Raw genomic sequence first — 19,071 nt, 5'->3', positions numbered from 1 at the left:
CAACATGCTGATTACAACACAGTTGTCAACCAATCTTTATATAGTATTTGCCGTCCATTCTCTGAGCTCTCGTTGAACCATGTCGGCTGAAAAGTCTGGACTGTTAGATCGATCGGTACGTGACTTGTGGGCTGTCCGATTGAACCAGCGATGCGTCGGACACTCTGGAGTCTTCGTCCCATTCCCTGTCTCTCCCGTCACGTGTCCCACGTTGCCGACCGGTCTTTCTGTCTCCTCTCGCTTCTCTCCCATACCTCGCTCGCCTTCCCCGCATCTCGTCCTCTAGCGTCCGCTCGCTCGATCGCTCCCCGCCCCGCGGTGTGGCCGGAGGCCAGCATCGCGGCAGCACTGGAGGTCTGGAACGGGCGCCCGGATCTGTGGCTCCGACGGTACGTCACTTGCTTCCTCTCTTCCTCCCGTACAGCCGCAGCGCTGCCGTTAGGCCACTTGCAGTGGGCTCTGCCTTCTCCGCAAACGGGTGTCCCGAAGCAACTGCCGACTCACTTCAGCCCAACGCCGCCACGCCGCACGCGGGCGGCCTCCTTCTCTTTCTCTGATCCGACGAGCCGTCGCCGAATCGGATAATCTTCATTCAGATAAATTTTTGTGCGATACCGTGTGCGGTTCCAAGTATAATATTCATCCTGGTATTCGAATCGACTTTTCTTCCACCCCCCCCCCCCTAGATTGAACAGAATTGGGAATAAATGTTAGTTTTTATTTAACTAAATCTGTAGGGTCCAGTGAAATTATTTCTCATGTAATCTTCATGCACCTGGGCTCTGGCAGGTTCTGCATCGCTAGGTTCTTCACCAGAGTGATCAGAAATTAGGAACTTTGCACTATGTAGAGTCAGGCCACCTTGTGTTTAAAAAGAATACTCATAGTTTTTCCTTCTTTTTCGGTATTCTTCATTCTCTCAGGAGCACTGTAAAATCCATAGTCTTCATGAACATTATTGAGTTTGATGATTGATGCCACAACCTTCACATGCTAAGAAGAAGTTCAGATCAGGATATTTTGGATCACTGGATGTGCTGATGAGGTAGTATTTTTTTAGCTTAACAATAATGTATGGATTATATCTTAAAAGTTCTATATTGGTTCTTACCCAACCCTTCATTTCTTCTATCAACAAATTTAATTTCTTATCAAATTTCAGCGTCTTTAATTTGTTATCATATTATTTTCCATACCTTTTCCTCTTAAAATAGCATATTACATTGCGCCGGTCTTTAGCTTTATGTGAATCTCTTAATACCTGCTCATCAGCACTTAAGTGAGAAATACTATCAAGGGACTACATGAATATTGCCGTGCCATCCATCTTGGCACAGATACTTTAAGCTACCATATTCAGATAAATTTTTCTAAGAACAATGGGAGCAGAACACACACAACCACACATAATATTCAGATAATATAAATTTTCAGTATGTTTGTACACACATCTCCGTTTGATTTCGTCCATCGTCTCAATACAAACATCAGAAAGAAATTCCTCACTTATACCTCGTTGCCCTTCTGTGAATAACAAAGTTTGTGTGGGTGCACAGAGACAAGTTTTCAGCAGAGCAAACACCACTCCCCTTCTCTTTTGCAGCACATCTTCATTTAATTTCATATTGCTGCCAAATCATATACCAGCAGATTAGAAATTTTAAAAGCTAGCCAAATGAAGTGCATGATGTAACTACAATATTTACCAGTTATTATCACATCAGTAAGGTTGGATTCAGATGTAAGATTTGATGTCTTTTACCAGGGAGTTCCCTGCCACGTCCATAGGATGGAAGAGGATCAGTAACACCCTTTCTAAAATGAATCTTAGAACATTCAGAAATATTTAAGATAATTTGTCTTGGTCTTGAATTGGTTCTCTCATGCTGCTTTATATTCAGATATGCTCCTATAGCCCTTTTTTCTTTATCTGGGATCAATAAAGGAAAGTAGAATTACTGCTAGAAGTTTTTATTGTAAAAGGAGTAGATTTTCTAACCATCGGGTAACATATTTATACGTCTTGATCTCGTATGGCAGCTCCTTTTCCATGATCATTTTAAAACTGAAGGAATTGTGACCCCTGGTGCCAAGCTACCACGGCCTTTTGCTGAATGCCTTATATTGCATCACTGCTTGCAAGTTGCAGTGCATAAAACATCAAGTTTGCTAATATAATTCTTAATACTTTTCAGATACTGCACACACACACAAAAAAAAAAGAGCATCACAGTTTGGACTGAAGTTGTGCAACCTATAGAGGCAGAGGTATGTACTACAAACTTCCCCTCTAGAAAAAACTATCTACTAAACATTAAATTATTCAACTTATTTCTTAAAATAAAATGAATGCCCAAGTAACATCAAATATTCAAATATCATTTATACAATTAGTTGGAAGTGACCTAATGAAATATGACATTGCGTATGCTCCTACCATAATTATACTACTTCAACTTAATAGATTACAATTATCACTAGACATTGTTTTATAGTACTAATCTATATTTTTCTGTTTATCTTCCACAACTTATTGTGATATCTTACTGACTTTGTCCTTCGTACCACAGACAATGCCACGACCAAAGAATAGTAAGCGAAATATATCAGCAATAGATAATGATAACAATACTGTTAAAGAGAATAAAGCTAAACGATGAGATCTAACCATACAAAAGAAATATGCTTATCTATCTATCCCCCATGGTATGAAATATTTCTCACCTGAACATATGCAACATCTTAAAGAGTCATATATAGGACGATCATATTTTGGTGCTGCAAACCACACATGTAAATATTGCGGTACATTATTTTGGAGCCAAGAAAGTGTGAGACGTGATAGAAGATATAAACACAAAAATATAGTATATAGATTATGCTGTAAAGAAGGAAAGATACATATTCCCCCATTTAAAAATCCACCTGAATACTTAGAAAGATTGTTAGATTATAATGGTGATGGTAGATCAAAACATTTCCTAAAAAAAAGATATTATAATAGCCTATTTGCTTTTACATCAATGGGCGCTAATATAGACAAAGCAATAAATTGTGGAGAAGGACCTTACGTATTCCGTATCAATGGGCAAGTACATCACCGAATTGGAGGATTACTTCCAAAGCCAAAATTCCATACCAAAAATCGCTGAACTATATATCTTTGATACTGAAAACGAGATTGCAAATAGAATTCGCGCTTTGCAACAAGAAGAAAATGATGATATAGATATCGATCCTAATATAGTTCAAGGATTAAAAGAAATGCTAGATACATACAACCCTTTGGTTAAAAAATTCCGATTTGCACGAGACCTATTAGAACAATATAATGGAATAGATGTAAGCATACGTATTGTTGGAGTAAATAAAGGAGATCCAATACAATTTGAAATGCCTAATGCAGATGAGTTAGCAATATTAACTGTAGGTGACCTATCATTAGAGAACTATAAACGTGATATCATTGTGTGCAGTAAAAACAAAGGATTACGAGAGATTTCAATGTTCCATCCTGCCCTTATGGCATTACAATATCCGTTACTATTTCCATATGGTGAAAGGGGGTATCAACTTGGCGTTTATTATCATCAAACAAACCCATTACAACCAAAAAACAAAATAAAGTCATGATGCACGAACTTTTCAAATATCATATTCACTATAGAACGGGCCAGCCAAATCCATATTTATGTTACAGAAGGCTATCTAAACAAGCAGTTGTTGATGAACATGCATTAGAAGATGAAGATCAGTTACGTTATATAGCTAAAAATCAAGATAAATTAAGGGTGAAATATTTACAAGGTATAACAGATGCTATAGAAAAAGGAACGTTGCAGGGAGATCAGATTGGAAAAAGGGTTTTGCTACCTTCGAGTCATACATGATCTAGACGATATATGATTCAAAACTACCATGATGGTATAGCTATATGCCGAGTCTATGGAACACCGGATCTGTTTATAACATTTACTTGTAATCCAAAATGGTCTGAAATTGAATTAATGCTACAACAAGGACAACAACCTAATAACATGGCCGATATAATAGTACGAGTTTCCCATATAAAATTGCAAGAACTATTAAATGATATAAAATCAGGTTTAATATTTGACCCTATAAATGCAATCCTTTATTCCATAGAATTCCAAAAACGAGGTCTACCACATGTGCATATATTAGTCTGGCTATCTAAAGATGGCATAGAAATTACTTATGATATAATCGACAAATTTATCTCTGCAGAAATTCCAGATCCTGAAATAGATCCTTTAGGCTACATACTCATAACTGAACACATGATGCATGGACCATGTGGAGATAAAGGACACAAGACCAAAGTTGTCCTTGCAAGAAAAAAGGGAAATGCTCAAAATATTATCCTAAAGAATTCCAAGAACAAACAACAATTGATGACAACGTATTCCCTATATATAGACATCGGAACAATAATATATATACTAGAAGAAATGAGCACAACCTAGATAACAGATGGGTAGTACCACATAATTTATATCTAATTAAAAAATATCAAGCTCATATAAACATTGAATATTGTAACAAAAGTAAAGTCCTTAAATACCTATGTAAATATGTCAATAAGGGTCCCGATAAAGCTAAAATTATTTTCGAACAAATCAAAAGAGGTGAAGATACACCTGCAAATAAAAATAATGGAGGAATAGATGAGATAAAAGAATACCTTGACTGTAGATATATATGTGAGCAAGATACTTTATGGAGACTATTTGGATATGAAATTCACCCCTATAATCCAGCTGTGGAAAGACTTCCAGTCCATTTACCGCTTATGAACAGTGTTACATTGAAAGAAAATGCGAAGCTAAAAAAAATAATAGAAGATCCAAAACTTAGACAAACAATGCTAACTGAATGGTTCACTGCTAATAAGAACTTCGAAGAAGCTCGTGAGCTAACATATTGTGATTTCCCAACAAAATACACTTGGGACAATAAAAATCGTATTTGGAAAAAACGAACACATGGTTTTAAGATAGGACATCTATACTCCGTAAATTCAATAGAAGAAGAACGATTCTACCTACGTATGTTATTAATGATAGTAAAAGGAGGTCAAAGTTATAAAGAAGTAGTGTATAATATCTTTAAAGGAGCATGTGCGGCACGTGGATTACTCAATAATGATGAAGAATGGTATTGGACTTTTAATGAGGCTGCATCATGGGCTACATCATTACAACTTAGACAACTATTTGTAACTATGTTACTATTATGTGGAATACAAAATGAAAGAGATTTTTTTGATAAACACTGGAGATTAATGACAGATGATTTTTACGTGATATACAACGTAGATATCACCCTATACAATACCATCTAGATGATAATGAGCTACGCGGCATGTTATTAAATGACTTAGAGTATATCCTCTCAAAGAATGGAATACAAATAAAAATGTTCAACTTACCACCTAAGACATACAACTGCATAGATTTTTGTCCTAACAGATTAATCGAAGAGGAAATGAATTACAATACCAACAAGTTAGAACAAGAAGCCAATATTATGTATAACTTTTTAAACACCGATCAAAAAAATGCTTTCCATAAAATAGTCAATGATGTATTGAATAACAAATCAGGATTTTACTTCGTATCAGGATATGGAGGAACTGGAAAAACATATCTATGGAACTCTCTCGTATCATATGTTAGAGCAAGAAAAAAAATTGTCTTAACAGTAGCATCTTCCGGATATGTTAGAGCAAGAAAAAAAATTGTCTTAACAGTAGCATCTTCCGGAGTAGCATCTTTGCTACTACCAAATGGCAGAACAACACATTCAAAATTTAAGATCCCATTGGATATTGATAACACATCGATGTGTGATATTAAACGTGGTACGATGCTTGCAGAACTACTTATAAAAATATCACTCATAATATGGGATGAAGCAATAATGACAAATAGATAGTGCTTTGAAGCATTAGATAGATCATTGAAAGATATAATGAGCGAGCAAAAACCAGATGCTACAATGGTTCCATTTCGAGGCAAAGTTATTGTCTTAGGAGGTGACCTTCGACAAATATTACATGTTCTAGAGAACGGTACAAAAACACAAATAATAAGTGCAGCAATTATAAAATCGCCTCTGTGGAACTTTGTTTAGATTATAAAACTGACAGAAAATATGAGATTGAAGAGTAAGACAAATAATGCTATTGAATATCAGGAATTACAACACTTCAGTGAATGGATATTAGATCTTGGAGATGGAAAATTACCTGCGATATGACATGAGACAGATACAGAAGCAACTTGGATCAAGATACCACACAATTTATTAATATCTACTGATGGTCCAAAAATCCCAGCAATAGTCAATGTAGTATATTATCAGTTTATCTATAATTATACTAATATAGATTATCTTAAAGAAAGAGCCATATTAATTCCTATAAATGAAATTGTGGATGAAATTAATTATTACATGTTATTGCTTATACAAGAAAAAAGACAGAGAATATTTTAGTTCAGACTGCATATCAAAGTCATTTGATACTAGTAATGATATAGATATATTGTATCCAATTAAATATTTAAACACATTAAATGCTAACAATTTTTCAACTCATTGTTTAAAATTGAAAATTGGGACGCCTATTATGCTTCTACGAAATATAAATCGAAGTATAGGACTATGTAATGGTACAAGACTAATAGTCACTAATCATGGAGATAATATCATAGTGGCAATTATAATAACTGGTTCAAATGTTGGTAACAAAGTATACATCCCAAGAATTAATTTAACCACAAGAGGATCTAGATGGCCATTTATATTAAGTCGTTGACAATTTCCTATAAAGATTTGCTATGCAATGACTATAAACAAAAGTCAAGGTCAAACATTATCCCATGTAGGTGTATACCTTAAAAAACCGGTTTTTACACATGGTCAACTATATGTTGCCGTTTCACGCGTAACATCAAAAGGTGGCCTCAAAATTTTGATAGAAAATGAGAACGGATCATGCAGTGATGAAACCAGAAATGTTGTATACCGTGAAGTATTTTCATATGTTTAAGATGTTATGTTGAAGGTATAAAGCCATGGCGTTTAAGGTTATAAAGACATGTTGTTTTCTACTAATGTTAACATGTACGGATTTTTAGGCTTTTCATAGGTAAAGTCCTGCCAGCAGTTTATAGGATCCTATGATTGTTCTGTTTTAGACAGTTTCGTCACATACGATCAGCTATGGATAGTCATAATTTTGTACTATGTTCGGATCTTCTTTTTGGTGGAACTATGTGTTTGTTATATTTTAGACTTTAATGGTGAAACCAGTAGTATGGTTGCTATGAGAAATTGCAGTGGAGTGGACACTGCCACCTCTTATATCCTCGACTATCCCTTCTTTATTAGACCAATCCGTATATGACACATTATTATTTATCATGCCATCAACATGTATATATATGCATCTTGCACTCGACCCTTGGCAACTACTTTTGTATGTCAGGGTAAGACGAAGAATAGCTCCCTCCTACTTGCCACTCATTTCACCAAATATAGTGTGTCTAAATTGACAGATGCAAAACATGGAACTAATTTTTTTTTTTTCATATTACCAACATCTAATTAAATATTTATTAATTCATCCAAAGATTTTGATTTGTCGATTCACAGTAAAAAAAGATAGAGAAATCAACCTTATGGTAACCTTGATCTCTCATCCATTATCAAACAAGGTACCCTGAAAACTTAAGTCTTTCGTGAACGTCTTTCGTCTCGCGACCTCTCAAACAAATAGATCGGAGACGCGTGCAGGCGGAAATGCAACCAAGAGTCTCCACGGTTCGGTGGTGCTCGGGGTAGGACTGACCAGACCGGGCACTGATAGCCCGACTCCGGGGACTAGGTGGTCCCAACCACTCATGCTCGAGTGGTAGGACAACCCAGAACCCCAGAGTTTCGGTAGTGCTCGGGGTACTGCCATGCCAGCTGGGCACCATAGCCCACCATAAAGGACTTAGGTCAGCGATCGCCGCCTGTGCGGTACACTAACTACCGTTTGTTTTTGTCGTTCCAGAAAAGTGAATACGAGAACGGGGTTTTCCACGTGAGGAGATCGCTTCACCGAGCAGATTAGCACAAGAGGATCCTGAGGATAGCTCGGGAACAATAGTTTATTACGTATGTATGAACGGAAATTCACATGACTTTAGTGACTTACCGAGTTGGTGTCAGCCTTCCGACCGACCAGGCTAGGAAAGGGTGGATGCCCTAGTGCTCGGGGCACTGGGAACATGGACTCCCTTGCGTAGAGCGCTTTAGCCCCCAAGTTGTCCTTTTAGCACCTGAGCACTCCAAACCCGGCAATGGAACCAGGGGCTAGGTGGTCCTGACCACTCATGTCCGAGTGGTAGGATTACCCGAGGACCCTAGAGGCTCGGCAGCGCCCTGGGCACTGATGCCCTTGTGCTCGGGTTGCTTGGTTCTCGAGCATTTATCTGTAAGCTTAAAATAGGCAAGGTTTCTTTGCTTGGTACGCTCTGTCGGTGCGGTACTCATTCTAGCTTGCTCTCGTTTTTGACTCACGACCTCTCGAATGCCTGGACCGGTGAAGTGTACAGATAGGGATACGACCAAGAGGTCCCATGGTTTGGTGGTGTTCGGGCCGGGACTAACCAAGCCGAGCACCGACAGCCCGCCCCCGGGGACTAGGCGGTCCCGACCACTCATGTTCGAGCGGTAGGATTACCCGAGAACCCCAGAGGTTTGGTAGTGCTCGGGGTATTGCCACAACAGCTAGGCACCACAGCCTACCACAACAGACTTAGGTCAGCGATCGCTGCCTGTGCCGCATACCGACTGGCATCCGTTTTTGTCAGCGGGGAAATGAGAGAGTGTGTGTTTTTTGCGCACGAGTCGAGCATCTCACCAAGTAGATTAACATATGGATTCCAGAGGAAAACTCGGAATAAGAGCAACATGGGCGTATATTAATGATTCATACTGATGTGATGAATTTAAATAGCAAGTGATAACTTACGTGGTTGTCCCTGACGCAAGGAGGTGCTGTGTGAGCCGGCTGTCGACGCCGCTGAGGACGAGCAGGAGCCAGGGCCCCCTGGGCCATGTTTTCCATCTCCTCGTTCGAGTCCGAGTCAGTGCGCTGAAGACGATGTCCGCCCGCCATTTTTTCTTGTAAAAAATGAGGTGGATTCAGGGATGCAACCCCCCTACCTGGCGCGCCAGCTGTCGGTGGATGAACACCGCAAGCAGGGATCCTGAGGGACCCCCTTTGAGATTCGGCCGGGGGGCTGGTCCTGGATCTACCTCGATGTGGGGTTAATGCGTGTGGTACTTAGGCGGGATGAATCGTCGTCGGCTAGTAGTAATGAATGCACCAAGGGTTTAGACAGGTTCAGCCCGCACGGAGGCGTAATACCCTACTCCTGTGTGTCTAGTATATTATCAATGCTCTTCGAATGCCTTTCTCTGGAACTCTAGCTCTCTCGTTTTTCTCTGTGTTACAAGGTTTGGGGCCTATCTTCCGGATGTCCGAAGTCCCCTCTCTACGAAGTGCTCCCCCCTCTCACCGATCGACACCTAATCGTGGAGTCCCTGTGGGGTCCACCGGCATGGGGCTTGCCAGGTGCTCGGGGACCAACTGCTCTTGGCCCCGAACACCCACTCCCGGACCTGGCTCTTCTTGGGTCCTTAGGGCACTCTGGGTACTCGAGGACCAACTGCTTTTGGCCCCGAGCGCCCACTCCCGGACCTGGCTCTTCTCGAGTCCTCGAGGTACTCTGGGTACTCGGGGACCAACTGCACTTGGCCCCGAGTGTCCACTCCCGGACCTGGCTCTTCTCGGGTCCTCGGGAACTCTGGGTACTCAAGGACCAACTGTTCTTGGCCCCGAGCAGCTCCTTCCGGACCTGGCTTCCCTCGGGCCCTCGGGGAGGTGGTCCTCGTGGGAAGGCGCCATGTGGCACTACGCTGTCCTGGCCTCGGGACTCGGGAACCTCTGGATCCCATATCACCGACAGGTTTCAATCTAAGGTTTGTTTCCTGGTGTTAAGCATGCCGGGGTTTATTCCTGAAATTCAGAACCATTATATTTGGGATCAGATATTATCATGTTGGCACCAAGGTAGTTGCAGTCTGCCTATACACATGCTAGTAAAATCTAACCAAGAACAACAGTTTGAGCTCCAACTTCTGACAGTGTGGGGCCTAATAGGACAAGCATTTCATCTCCAAATATCATTTAACCACTACAATAATTTACTAAGATGATAAAAAATTAGGGTGTATAAACCAAACCTCATAACAAGAATACCTTTAACTTTTCACGCTTGACTTGATTTCTTTCTTTAAGTTGGTTCCTTCCTTTATTGGATCTGTCATCCCATACTCTAACTGCAAAACAATATATGCAATAAAATTGGCATAGATACTACAATGAGTATTCAAAATAAAATCTAACTTGTAGAAATCAATGGTGAAAATGAAAGAAACTAAAGCAAGAAAATAAATATACCATACAAGTGTAACTAAGCAACTAAAAATAATAAAAGGGGGTGCCGATTGAAGCCAACACAAGTGTATCAAACATCTCTTATGAGTTTAGTACATCTCCAACAGGTGAAAATAAAAGATTAGTCAAATAAAGATAAATGTGGGGAGGGTGAAGCCTCCCCAAGCTCAAGCCTTTTGGCTGGGGTCTTTAAGCTTAAGATCTCCAATAGAGCTCAATGTTTATGTGACGAGTTGCTCCCCTGACCAAAATAGATGGTCCAACGAGTGAACTTCTCATGCATTGTATGTTGTTCATTCTTTATGGCACGGGTGGTAGAGTCAACGTCATCCACCATTGTGCGGAGTTGGTTAACCTCACTGTAACACAAGTGATCACTTGATTTACTGATGGGAGTATTGTCGATCTTCTAAAAGGTAATATGGTAAGTTGATTTAGTGGAGTTTTGACTTTGATAATCTAAAGGCTCTAGCAAGAAAAGATTGAGAATTTTCGCAACCACTACACCACTACTCCGTGGTTATCAACCGTGCCACAATGTGGTTGAACTCGCTAAGAAGTCTTTTCCTTCAAGCGAATCGAGAGCATAAGCAGGAACAGGTATATGCAATCTGAATATTGCTAATTACCAATGAAGAACTTGAAGTTAGCGTTCCATAAACTGATATACAATGATACTATTTAAAATAGAATAATCTAAGCAAAACTCGAGCCTAAACTATATTGAATACTGCATATATAGGGGTGATGTGAAAAGGTTGACCTAGGGTTGTGCAGCCGTAGAAAGAGGCGTACACAACCTGGACTCCACCCCCGACACGCTTACAAGACCCAATAAGGCCCACAACGATGATGCGATACCTTATTTTAGTGACTCTTATTAATTCCTATTGAATCTATGGATGAGACCAAATCCATTGGAAAGGCTTCATCATAAGCTTTCCAAGAACTTCAAGAACACCTCAATTGGACTCGGTATGTGAAAGTTATGCCCATTTTATTGACATGCAGACTCCGAGTAGACTTTGTAGTTTGACTAGGGCTCAACTTTTAGTCTGAGTAGACTTGGTCTTCGAGGGATGACATCCAGGTGAGATTGTGATGCCTCTCTCATATTCCTGAGCAATAAAACATCACAAGAATTTAGTAACAACCCATCCAAGGAAGTATGAACAATGAGTAACAAGTTCACCTGGTGCTTTAATTGTCACGCACGTACTCTTGTAATTGGCCTTTGTTTGATTTGAGAATTATTAGTCGTGTTACTCGTATCCGAAGGATGGATGTCCTCATCATTTACCTTCTTCATAGGACACTTCCTCATCCTCTTCTTCATCATCAGCTTGTTGTGGTAGCATGTCGGTGTTTTCATTGCCTTCCTCCCATGCTTGTTCAACATAAATCCAAGAATCTCTCCCAAAGACATGGAAGATGTCAAATGCAGGTGCAAGAATAGGTCATGAAGCATTTACAATATTGAAGTAATAATGACCTTTTCTATGTTCACTAAGAAAACACAAACATTTTAGCAATCCTATGTCAAGAGAATGATAATCAATGACTGGCTGCAAATTTAACAAATTAATTCCTAAGCAAGTGGCAATAAAAGTGATAAGGCCACCGCATGTGATCACCCTCTAGTGCTAATGTGATTGCCTAGTCAAATGAGAAGCCATCACTGCGCCCAAATTAAAACTAGTTCCAATATTATTATGGGGATGCAAGGCGCTATCAATAATAACTATCTCTTACCGAGAAACATGGTAAGTCTCACGTTTGGCAAAAATAGTATTAGGCAAGAAGAGATGGAAATAATGAATGCATGGATTTGAGATATCACTTGCCTTTTTGCAAGAGCGAATTGCAAGCTTGCAAGCGATGGGTCTATGATTAGTTTGATCTCACACGTATCTAAGGGCTTCATCATTATTAGGAAGATTAAAAGGCTCACACCATTTTGTTATTCATACTCAACATCTAAAAGAAGAATTTAATGGTATCAATATAATTAGAGAAAGCAGCCTTTGCAAGGTTATTCTCAAGAGTACTTAAGAATTCAAGAGTAAGTCTACAATAAGTAGGGAAACTAGATTGAGCAAGCATGTTTAAACCGACATTATTGCAAAGGTTGTAGAAATCAGTACTGAGGCCTGGAGCAGCCAATGTCATCGAGCATGCCCACTTTGTAGAACGGATGGTCCTACTCCTTAGGACGCAAAATTGGTTGTGCACAACAGTGGTGCATAGTGTGATGCCAAGGTTGTATGGTTGCCAAGCTCTTGACCTTGAGCCCTCACCTTCGTTCCTAGCACTTTGATGATACATATCCAAATCGAGTTAGGTAATTGTTAGGACCCAACCAAACTGCACTCGGTTCAATTGAATACCTGGTTATCCACTTAAGTTGAGAGCTAACATAAGCTCACCAAAAGCCATGGCATATGTTAAACCTCAACTAATGTGACAACTCAATGGATAATTCAATTGAAACGAAGGCAATTCCAGCAGTCCTGATATGTGTATTTAGATAATTCCTGGAGAGTCATTATCCAACACATATCTATACCAACATTTAATCATAACATCTCAAATATACAAGTGTTTAAATCTGAAATTTAACTACTAGGCTTGCCACTACCTCAGAACAGGTTATTACAAATGGATTTTAAACCCTATCACAGACGGTTAAAAGTTCCATCTCTGCAAAAGTGTCTATGATATCGACCTTGTTACATATAGTTTTAGAACCATTTGTAATGCACTTACACACAAACAGAGTTTCTAGATAACCATCTGTGCGTAGTAAGAGTTATATATGGTATTTTTTTAAACCTGGACATGACTATAAGAGTCACCGATGGGTTTTTTAAAACCTGTCTATGTTAATTATCATAGACAGATTTTTATAAAAAATTGTATGTGTCTACCTTTACCCCTAGAAGCAGCCAGGAAGCAAATTTGCTTCTAGGGGGGAAGGGTCACAAATATACACACATTATGACTTACAAATTAAACACATTGTTCACAACATCGATCACACATTATTCAGAAAGCTAAACGTAGGCATTTACATATCACAAAGGTTAAGAGCATCACACATTGTTTAGAACACATAAACCTAGCTAGCTATATATTATGATTGACATCATGGCGACACCATCTTCCAAAAATACGAAAAGTAATCAACAAACGTGGGTTGATCGACACTTTCTTTCAAAAAGATGAGATGATAGACATCATATCATCCTCCAGTGTTTCAGTACAATAGCAACCCAAGAATCATCTTCGATTAGCATCTCACAGTAATCCAGATCTGGCTGCACCTTGACGACCTCACGCATTTGCCAGAACTAGATTACATTGCTGCCAAACTGCCAGCCATGGTCCAACAAAAAATGTGTATTTACGCATGTCTTGCTATTGACAAAAATGTCTCCATTCTAATGAACAACAATGGAGAATTTTTCATTCGGTAGAACTAAATGGAGAACATGGTTGACGGAGGGAGCCTTCACAGCAGCAAAGAAGACACACTCCACCGGGCAAAAGCCGACGCCAAGCATCTGCGCTGTTGAAGCAGCCATAGGGAGAAGCCCATCCTGCCACCTCCTAACTGTCGTGAATTGCACAATTACGATGAAAACAAGGTTGTGCCATCAATTTCACATATTGGAGCAATGAAAACCTCAGTGCAGTGAAAGGAACCACATGATACTCACCATAGTGGAGGGAAAAGGATTCGACCCCTGGTAAGATCTAGCTTCTTATACGCGAATGACGAGTGAAAACGTAGAACACTCCTTGCTTCTCAATATGGCGGAACACTTGGATGTAGAGAGTGATGAAGAAGAAAACTCCTCGTCGCTTTATATTGAGAAGAGATGAGAGGTTGTGTATGTGTGAAGCTGTGAAGCCAAAAGAGCCTTGGGAGACGAGTAGTTTGTGTGTGTTAGAAGCCAGAAGAGCTAGGGGAGATGTGCGGTCAAATTTGAAAATATTCATGAGTCTTTAAATACAGACAGGTGTTTATAAAATTTATCTATGTCTACCGACTAGGCACAGATAGACCTTACAAGAAATCATATGTGATAATGTTACAAACGGATTTTTCTAAAAATGATATGTGTCTGTATGTTAGAAACAATCGGATTTATAAAAGCCGTTTATGAGTTCATTCACACCTAGAAGTCTAGCTTGTTACAGATATGTCTGTCTTAGCAACCGTCTGAGGATATTTAGTTTGTGATGGCTCCTTAAAAACCGTCTGTGACATACTGTCTGCTTTCAATTATTTTGTGGTATCGTGCTTAAGTGATTACAAGTTGATAATTTAATAAGGGGCTTCATATATTACAATAAGTTATATGAGCTCTCAATCTAAAAAAGGGACACCATATTATTAACAAAGTGGCAAGGTAATATCTAACATGATTATAAATAAATCGCAATAGATGAATCGATTAAAGGAAACCAAAAATCGGTGGCTCCATTTGCCCACAAGACAACTGACTGGGGTTAGTAGTAGTATAGAAACTACTTATCACCACACCGCTCTCGGTGGGACACAAGTAGCCGGTAGCTAAACTTCACATGCAAAACAATCAACCAAACATGGTGAGTATAAATGTAATCGCAAGACTTACTTATATATGAGTATATATTTCCGACTCTAAGGATAATGCATTCTGATGACTTAACAAGGAATATACCACAAGATTAAGTTGAATCATGAATTTTAATGATATAAACATGTGATCACCTAACATAATTTCACTTAGACTATCCTAGCATGACCATAAGAACATAACCATAAACAACATATGAACATAACCATCTCAAAATAGAACATAAAGGAACTATCTCATCTCATCCCACATATAACCACATATGCTCTTCTCAATATAAGACATAAGAACCACCTCATCATCCCACACCACCATACCAAAAAACCATAAGGGACTCTACGATAACATCTAATGAACATTAAGTTTGCTCATAACCTACAACATACCTTCCTTATATGTATAATTTTGCAATCTGTGAGCAATTCAAAATGATTTTACACCCTGCAAGGGAGTACAACTTTACCCACATAACACGGTTCATCCTCTTAGCCCCCTATGATAACCTTTTTCTCACCCATTCCTGCCCAGTTGACCCATCTCCATAGTGCCTAGTACCTAGCCCCTATAGGGCACACACTAGGTCCCGTGTTCCTCTATCTCATTTCACACACATAAAACTCTTTTCCACACACACACCATGGAGTCATGCGCCAAATTTCGGTATGCAATGAGATAATATGTTTATCCTTTTCCTATTTAGATATGTGAAAGTTCAAAAAAGTGCTTAAGTCAATAACACCAACGATCGATACTTAATTGATGCAAGTGGTCTATGGCACCTAGGTCCCTCTCCCGACCTGCCCCTAACACCGCACATATTTTGTCTCATTCTCACAAATCATCATCCCAACATCATAATTTTTTGTAAATGTTAATTAAGTCCTATAGCTCGCGAACAATGGAATGTTCCCACACTTGACTTCTATCGGAGACCTAAGAAAGTCTAAGCAAAGTTCACACAAATTTTAAGTTGGACATTAGAATGTGACATCCAGGTTATAAGGATAGAGATTGTCAATAATCAAGGTAGGGATAAATATAACAAGATAGGTGCTACCCGATTTCCGACATCAAATCGCTAAAAATACATATATGACACATAGAAATATCTAGCAAAATTGACCAACAATTCACCAAAATATGAAAGAAGTATGCATAGATGCTTGCCTTGATTCACAACTTTACAATCTACAGAAACAATCTCATAATCACCTTTGATCACGCCTATGTTGCTCTCCAGCTCTTCGTTCTCCATAGAAATAGCGCATGCAATACGATGAACATGAGTAAAATGCAATGCAATGTGATCCGAATGCTATGAAATTGCACATGAGTGTAGTGTGTTAAGTAAACAACATGATAGAATAAGATTCACGCAAGGGAAAGATCACAAGCTCATGGTATAAAGAAATAAGCGATGTGATGTCCTAATTACCAAGGGCACACTTGAACAACTTATATTTAAGAATGACTTAACATGCCAACCATTATTTTTTCTGTGTAGGATACTCAAACAGAATTTTACAAGTGGTCTAACCACTAGATTATTTTTATTATTGTTTGTACAAATTTTAGAAGCTAACCAATATGAGACCAAACATATGCTAAAACAATGGGCCAAACTCCTCTAACATGCTGTCCAATATATTTTCCTATAAAATACTCTATTTAGGAAGATTAATGGAATTGGATTTACCAATTTTAGACAAACCATGGGGTAATAGTGATTTATACTAAATCTAACACATTTAAATCAATCAGAATTTAAATAGAAATTAACATGATCAACAGTATTTTTATACAGTAGAATATGAACATACAAGGTTTGCAAAAGTGGTTTCATATTTTTAGGAGCTATATAGAATTTTCTATGCATTATAGAATGTTTCATCCGATTTAACCATTCAACAACAATTCACTTCTTGCCTTTCTGTTTATTTTTCTGGCATTGAATTTCTCTAATGATTTTCTTATACAAACCTACCCAGCCACAGCCACTCAAGACTCAAGAGTGGGGCCTGTCCTAGTTGATCCAAGTCCGACCTCGGCCAGGGCCAAGCTCGAACTGGAGCCATGGCCGACCACACGGCATGGCCTCGCCGGCGGTGGAATGGCGACGGGGCTCGACCGGAGGACGGGCTCGAAGCTGCGGAATTGTATGGGGCTTCGATTTGAAGTAGCTGCAGTTGCATGCAGTGAGCAGAACATGACCAGCAGCGGCGATGGTGGCACGGTGGTCAGGCCGTGCATGGAGAGAGAAATAGAGGGATGGGAAAGGCGGGAAAATGGCTGGCGAGCCTCACCATAGATTGGGGAGCTCACCAAGGTGCACGTGCGGTCGTAGGGCGATCGTCTTGGAGGGAGATGGCTTGTGGCGGCAGATCGACGGGGACGACAAGCTCGGTGTTGGCCTGCAGGGAAGAAGATGACGCCGCACGCGTTTGGGTTGGCAGCGTGGGAAACGACACCTTGGCGCGGGGAAGCATCTGGGGAGCTCCCCACGGTGCCCCTCGGTGCTCTAACTCGGGGACGTCGACTCCGAGCCAAGGCGCAGTTGCTGCTGCTCTGTTCGGTGGGAAGAACGGATGAAAGAGCAGCTGCTCTGTGCAGCCGAGAGAGGGTGAGAGAGCAGGAGTGAGTGAGAGGGCAAGGCTCTGCGCTGCTGCAGTTTGGAGAGAGAGTGAGCACGAGAGAGAACAGCCGCTGTCACTATGTGCTGTGGAACGGAGAGAAAGCAGAGAGCAGAGAGCTGATTGGAGAAGAAGAATACGAAGGAAATTGCTGCTTTTTTCTCCTTCTCGATCTCTCTCGAACAATGTTGCATGCCAAAGCTAATCGGATGGATAGAAAGCTTGATAAATTTGGAAGGCAGTGGTGTGACATGCAAGGCTCGATTTCGGGTGTTTGGATGGGATTTGGAAGGGAGGAGGAGGGGAGCTCCTGTTCTAGAGTGAAGTTTCTTGGGAGAGTGAGCACAGGAGGTGGGTCGAGAGGTAGAAGAAGGCCAGAGAACATACAGGTGGGTAGTATGAACAGTACCGCGAGCTCAAATATTTCCTCTCTTTTTCTGCTGGTTTGTACTTGCTATATAAATCATAAGCAACCCATTTGATTCGGATTGACCCAAAATCCCCTGTAGATTTTGAAACAAATTCGTACAAATTGGCAGCTTTTAAATCTTGCATGAACTTTTATGGCTTCAAGCTAATTCCCAAAAACGTGGGACAATTCAACAATATTAACCTTAACTGAAGCACTAATTTCTAAATTTATATCCAGCCTAAGTTATAAGGTGAAATAATGAGTTGCTTTGTAATGCTCTATTTAAGTGTATTTTTTCATTTCATGTGATATTCTCTTTTAATTCAATTTGAATTCAAACTAATTCAAACTTGCACAAAATTCAATCAAATGCTTCGAATGCACATGAATTGCTTGCAAACATGAATATGCATGAAATTGGGGTGTGACAGTAATCCAAGAAGTGTTTATATACACTTCATTATTGATGCAAGATGTACAATCCCACCAAAGGAAATCTATCAAATCGAAATAGAAAAAGAGATAGGGCAAAAACATGATTTAAACCTGTAACAATCCAAAATTTTTGAACCCAAAGAAAATAAAAACTATTTTATAAAGAAAATAAAAACTTTTTGCAAAACTAAAAATCTTAAGTGTGTGCATATATACATATATATGTCTGTATACACGTTTATATAATACTGTCACACCTGATTTTAATGGATAAAATAAGACGCGACTTATATGTGCCCATGATATTTAACACACATAAGGATGTCACAGATGTAGTAACAAAAACAATATTTTTACAAAAAAATATTTAACTCTACAAACAATTGACATATATTGTCCTCTATAGCTGCAGTGGAACAGAAGCACTAGAGC

At 39.5% G+C, this 19,071-nt stretch overlaps 1 protein-coding gene across 2 annotated transcripts; it reads left to right on the top strand.

Annotated features, from left to right (window-relative positions):
• Window positions 1-106: 106 nt before the first annotated feature.
• LOC133912772 (uncharacterized) lies at window positions 107-18,350 on the top strand. Of its 2 annotated transcripts, XR_009908897.1 has the most exons (4): window positions 114-389; window positions 924-1,045; window positions 2,196-2,268; window positions 17,151-18,350. XR_009908897.1 is itself a non-coding variant. In XM_062355677.1 (3 exons), exons 1-3 carry the CDS (start codon window positions 151-153, stop codon window positions 17,187-17,189), a joined length of 351 nt encoding a protein of 116 aa, XP_062211661.1. In that variant the 5' UTR covers window positions 107-150; the 3' UTR covers window positions 17,190-18,350. The 2 variants fall into 2 exon arrangements, 1 of the variants encoding a protein (XP_062211661.1); XM_062355677.1 differs by lacking the exon at window positions 924-1,045 and having other exon boundaries at window positions 107-389.
• The last annotated feature ends 721 nt before the right edge of the window (window positions 18,351-19,071 follow it).

Source organism: Phragmites australis, chromosome 3 (genome assembly GCF_958298935.1).
Source record: "Phragmites australis chromosome 3, lpPhrAust1.1, whole genome shotgun sequence".
Lineage (NCBI taxonomy): Eukaryota > Viridiplantae > Streptophyta > Magnoliopsida > Poales > Poaceae > Phragmites > Phragmites australis.
This window is presented reverse-complemented; position numbering and strand designations above follow the sequence as displayed.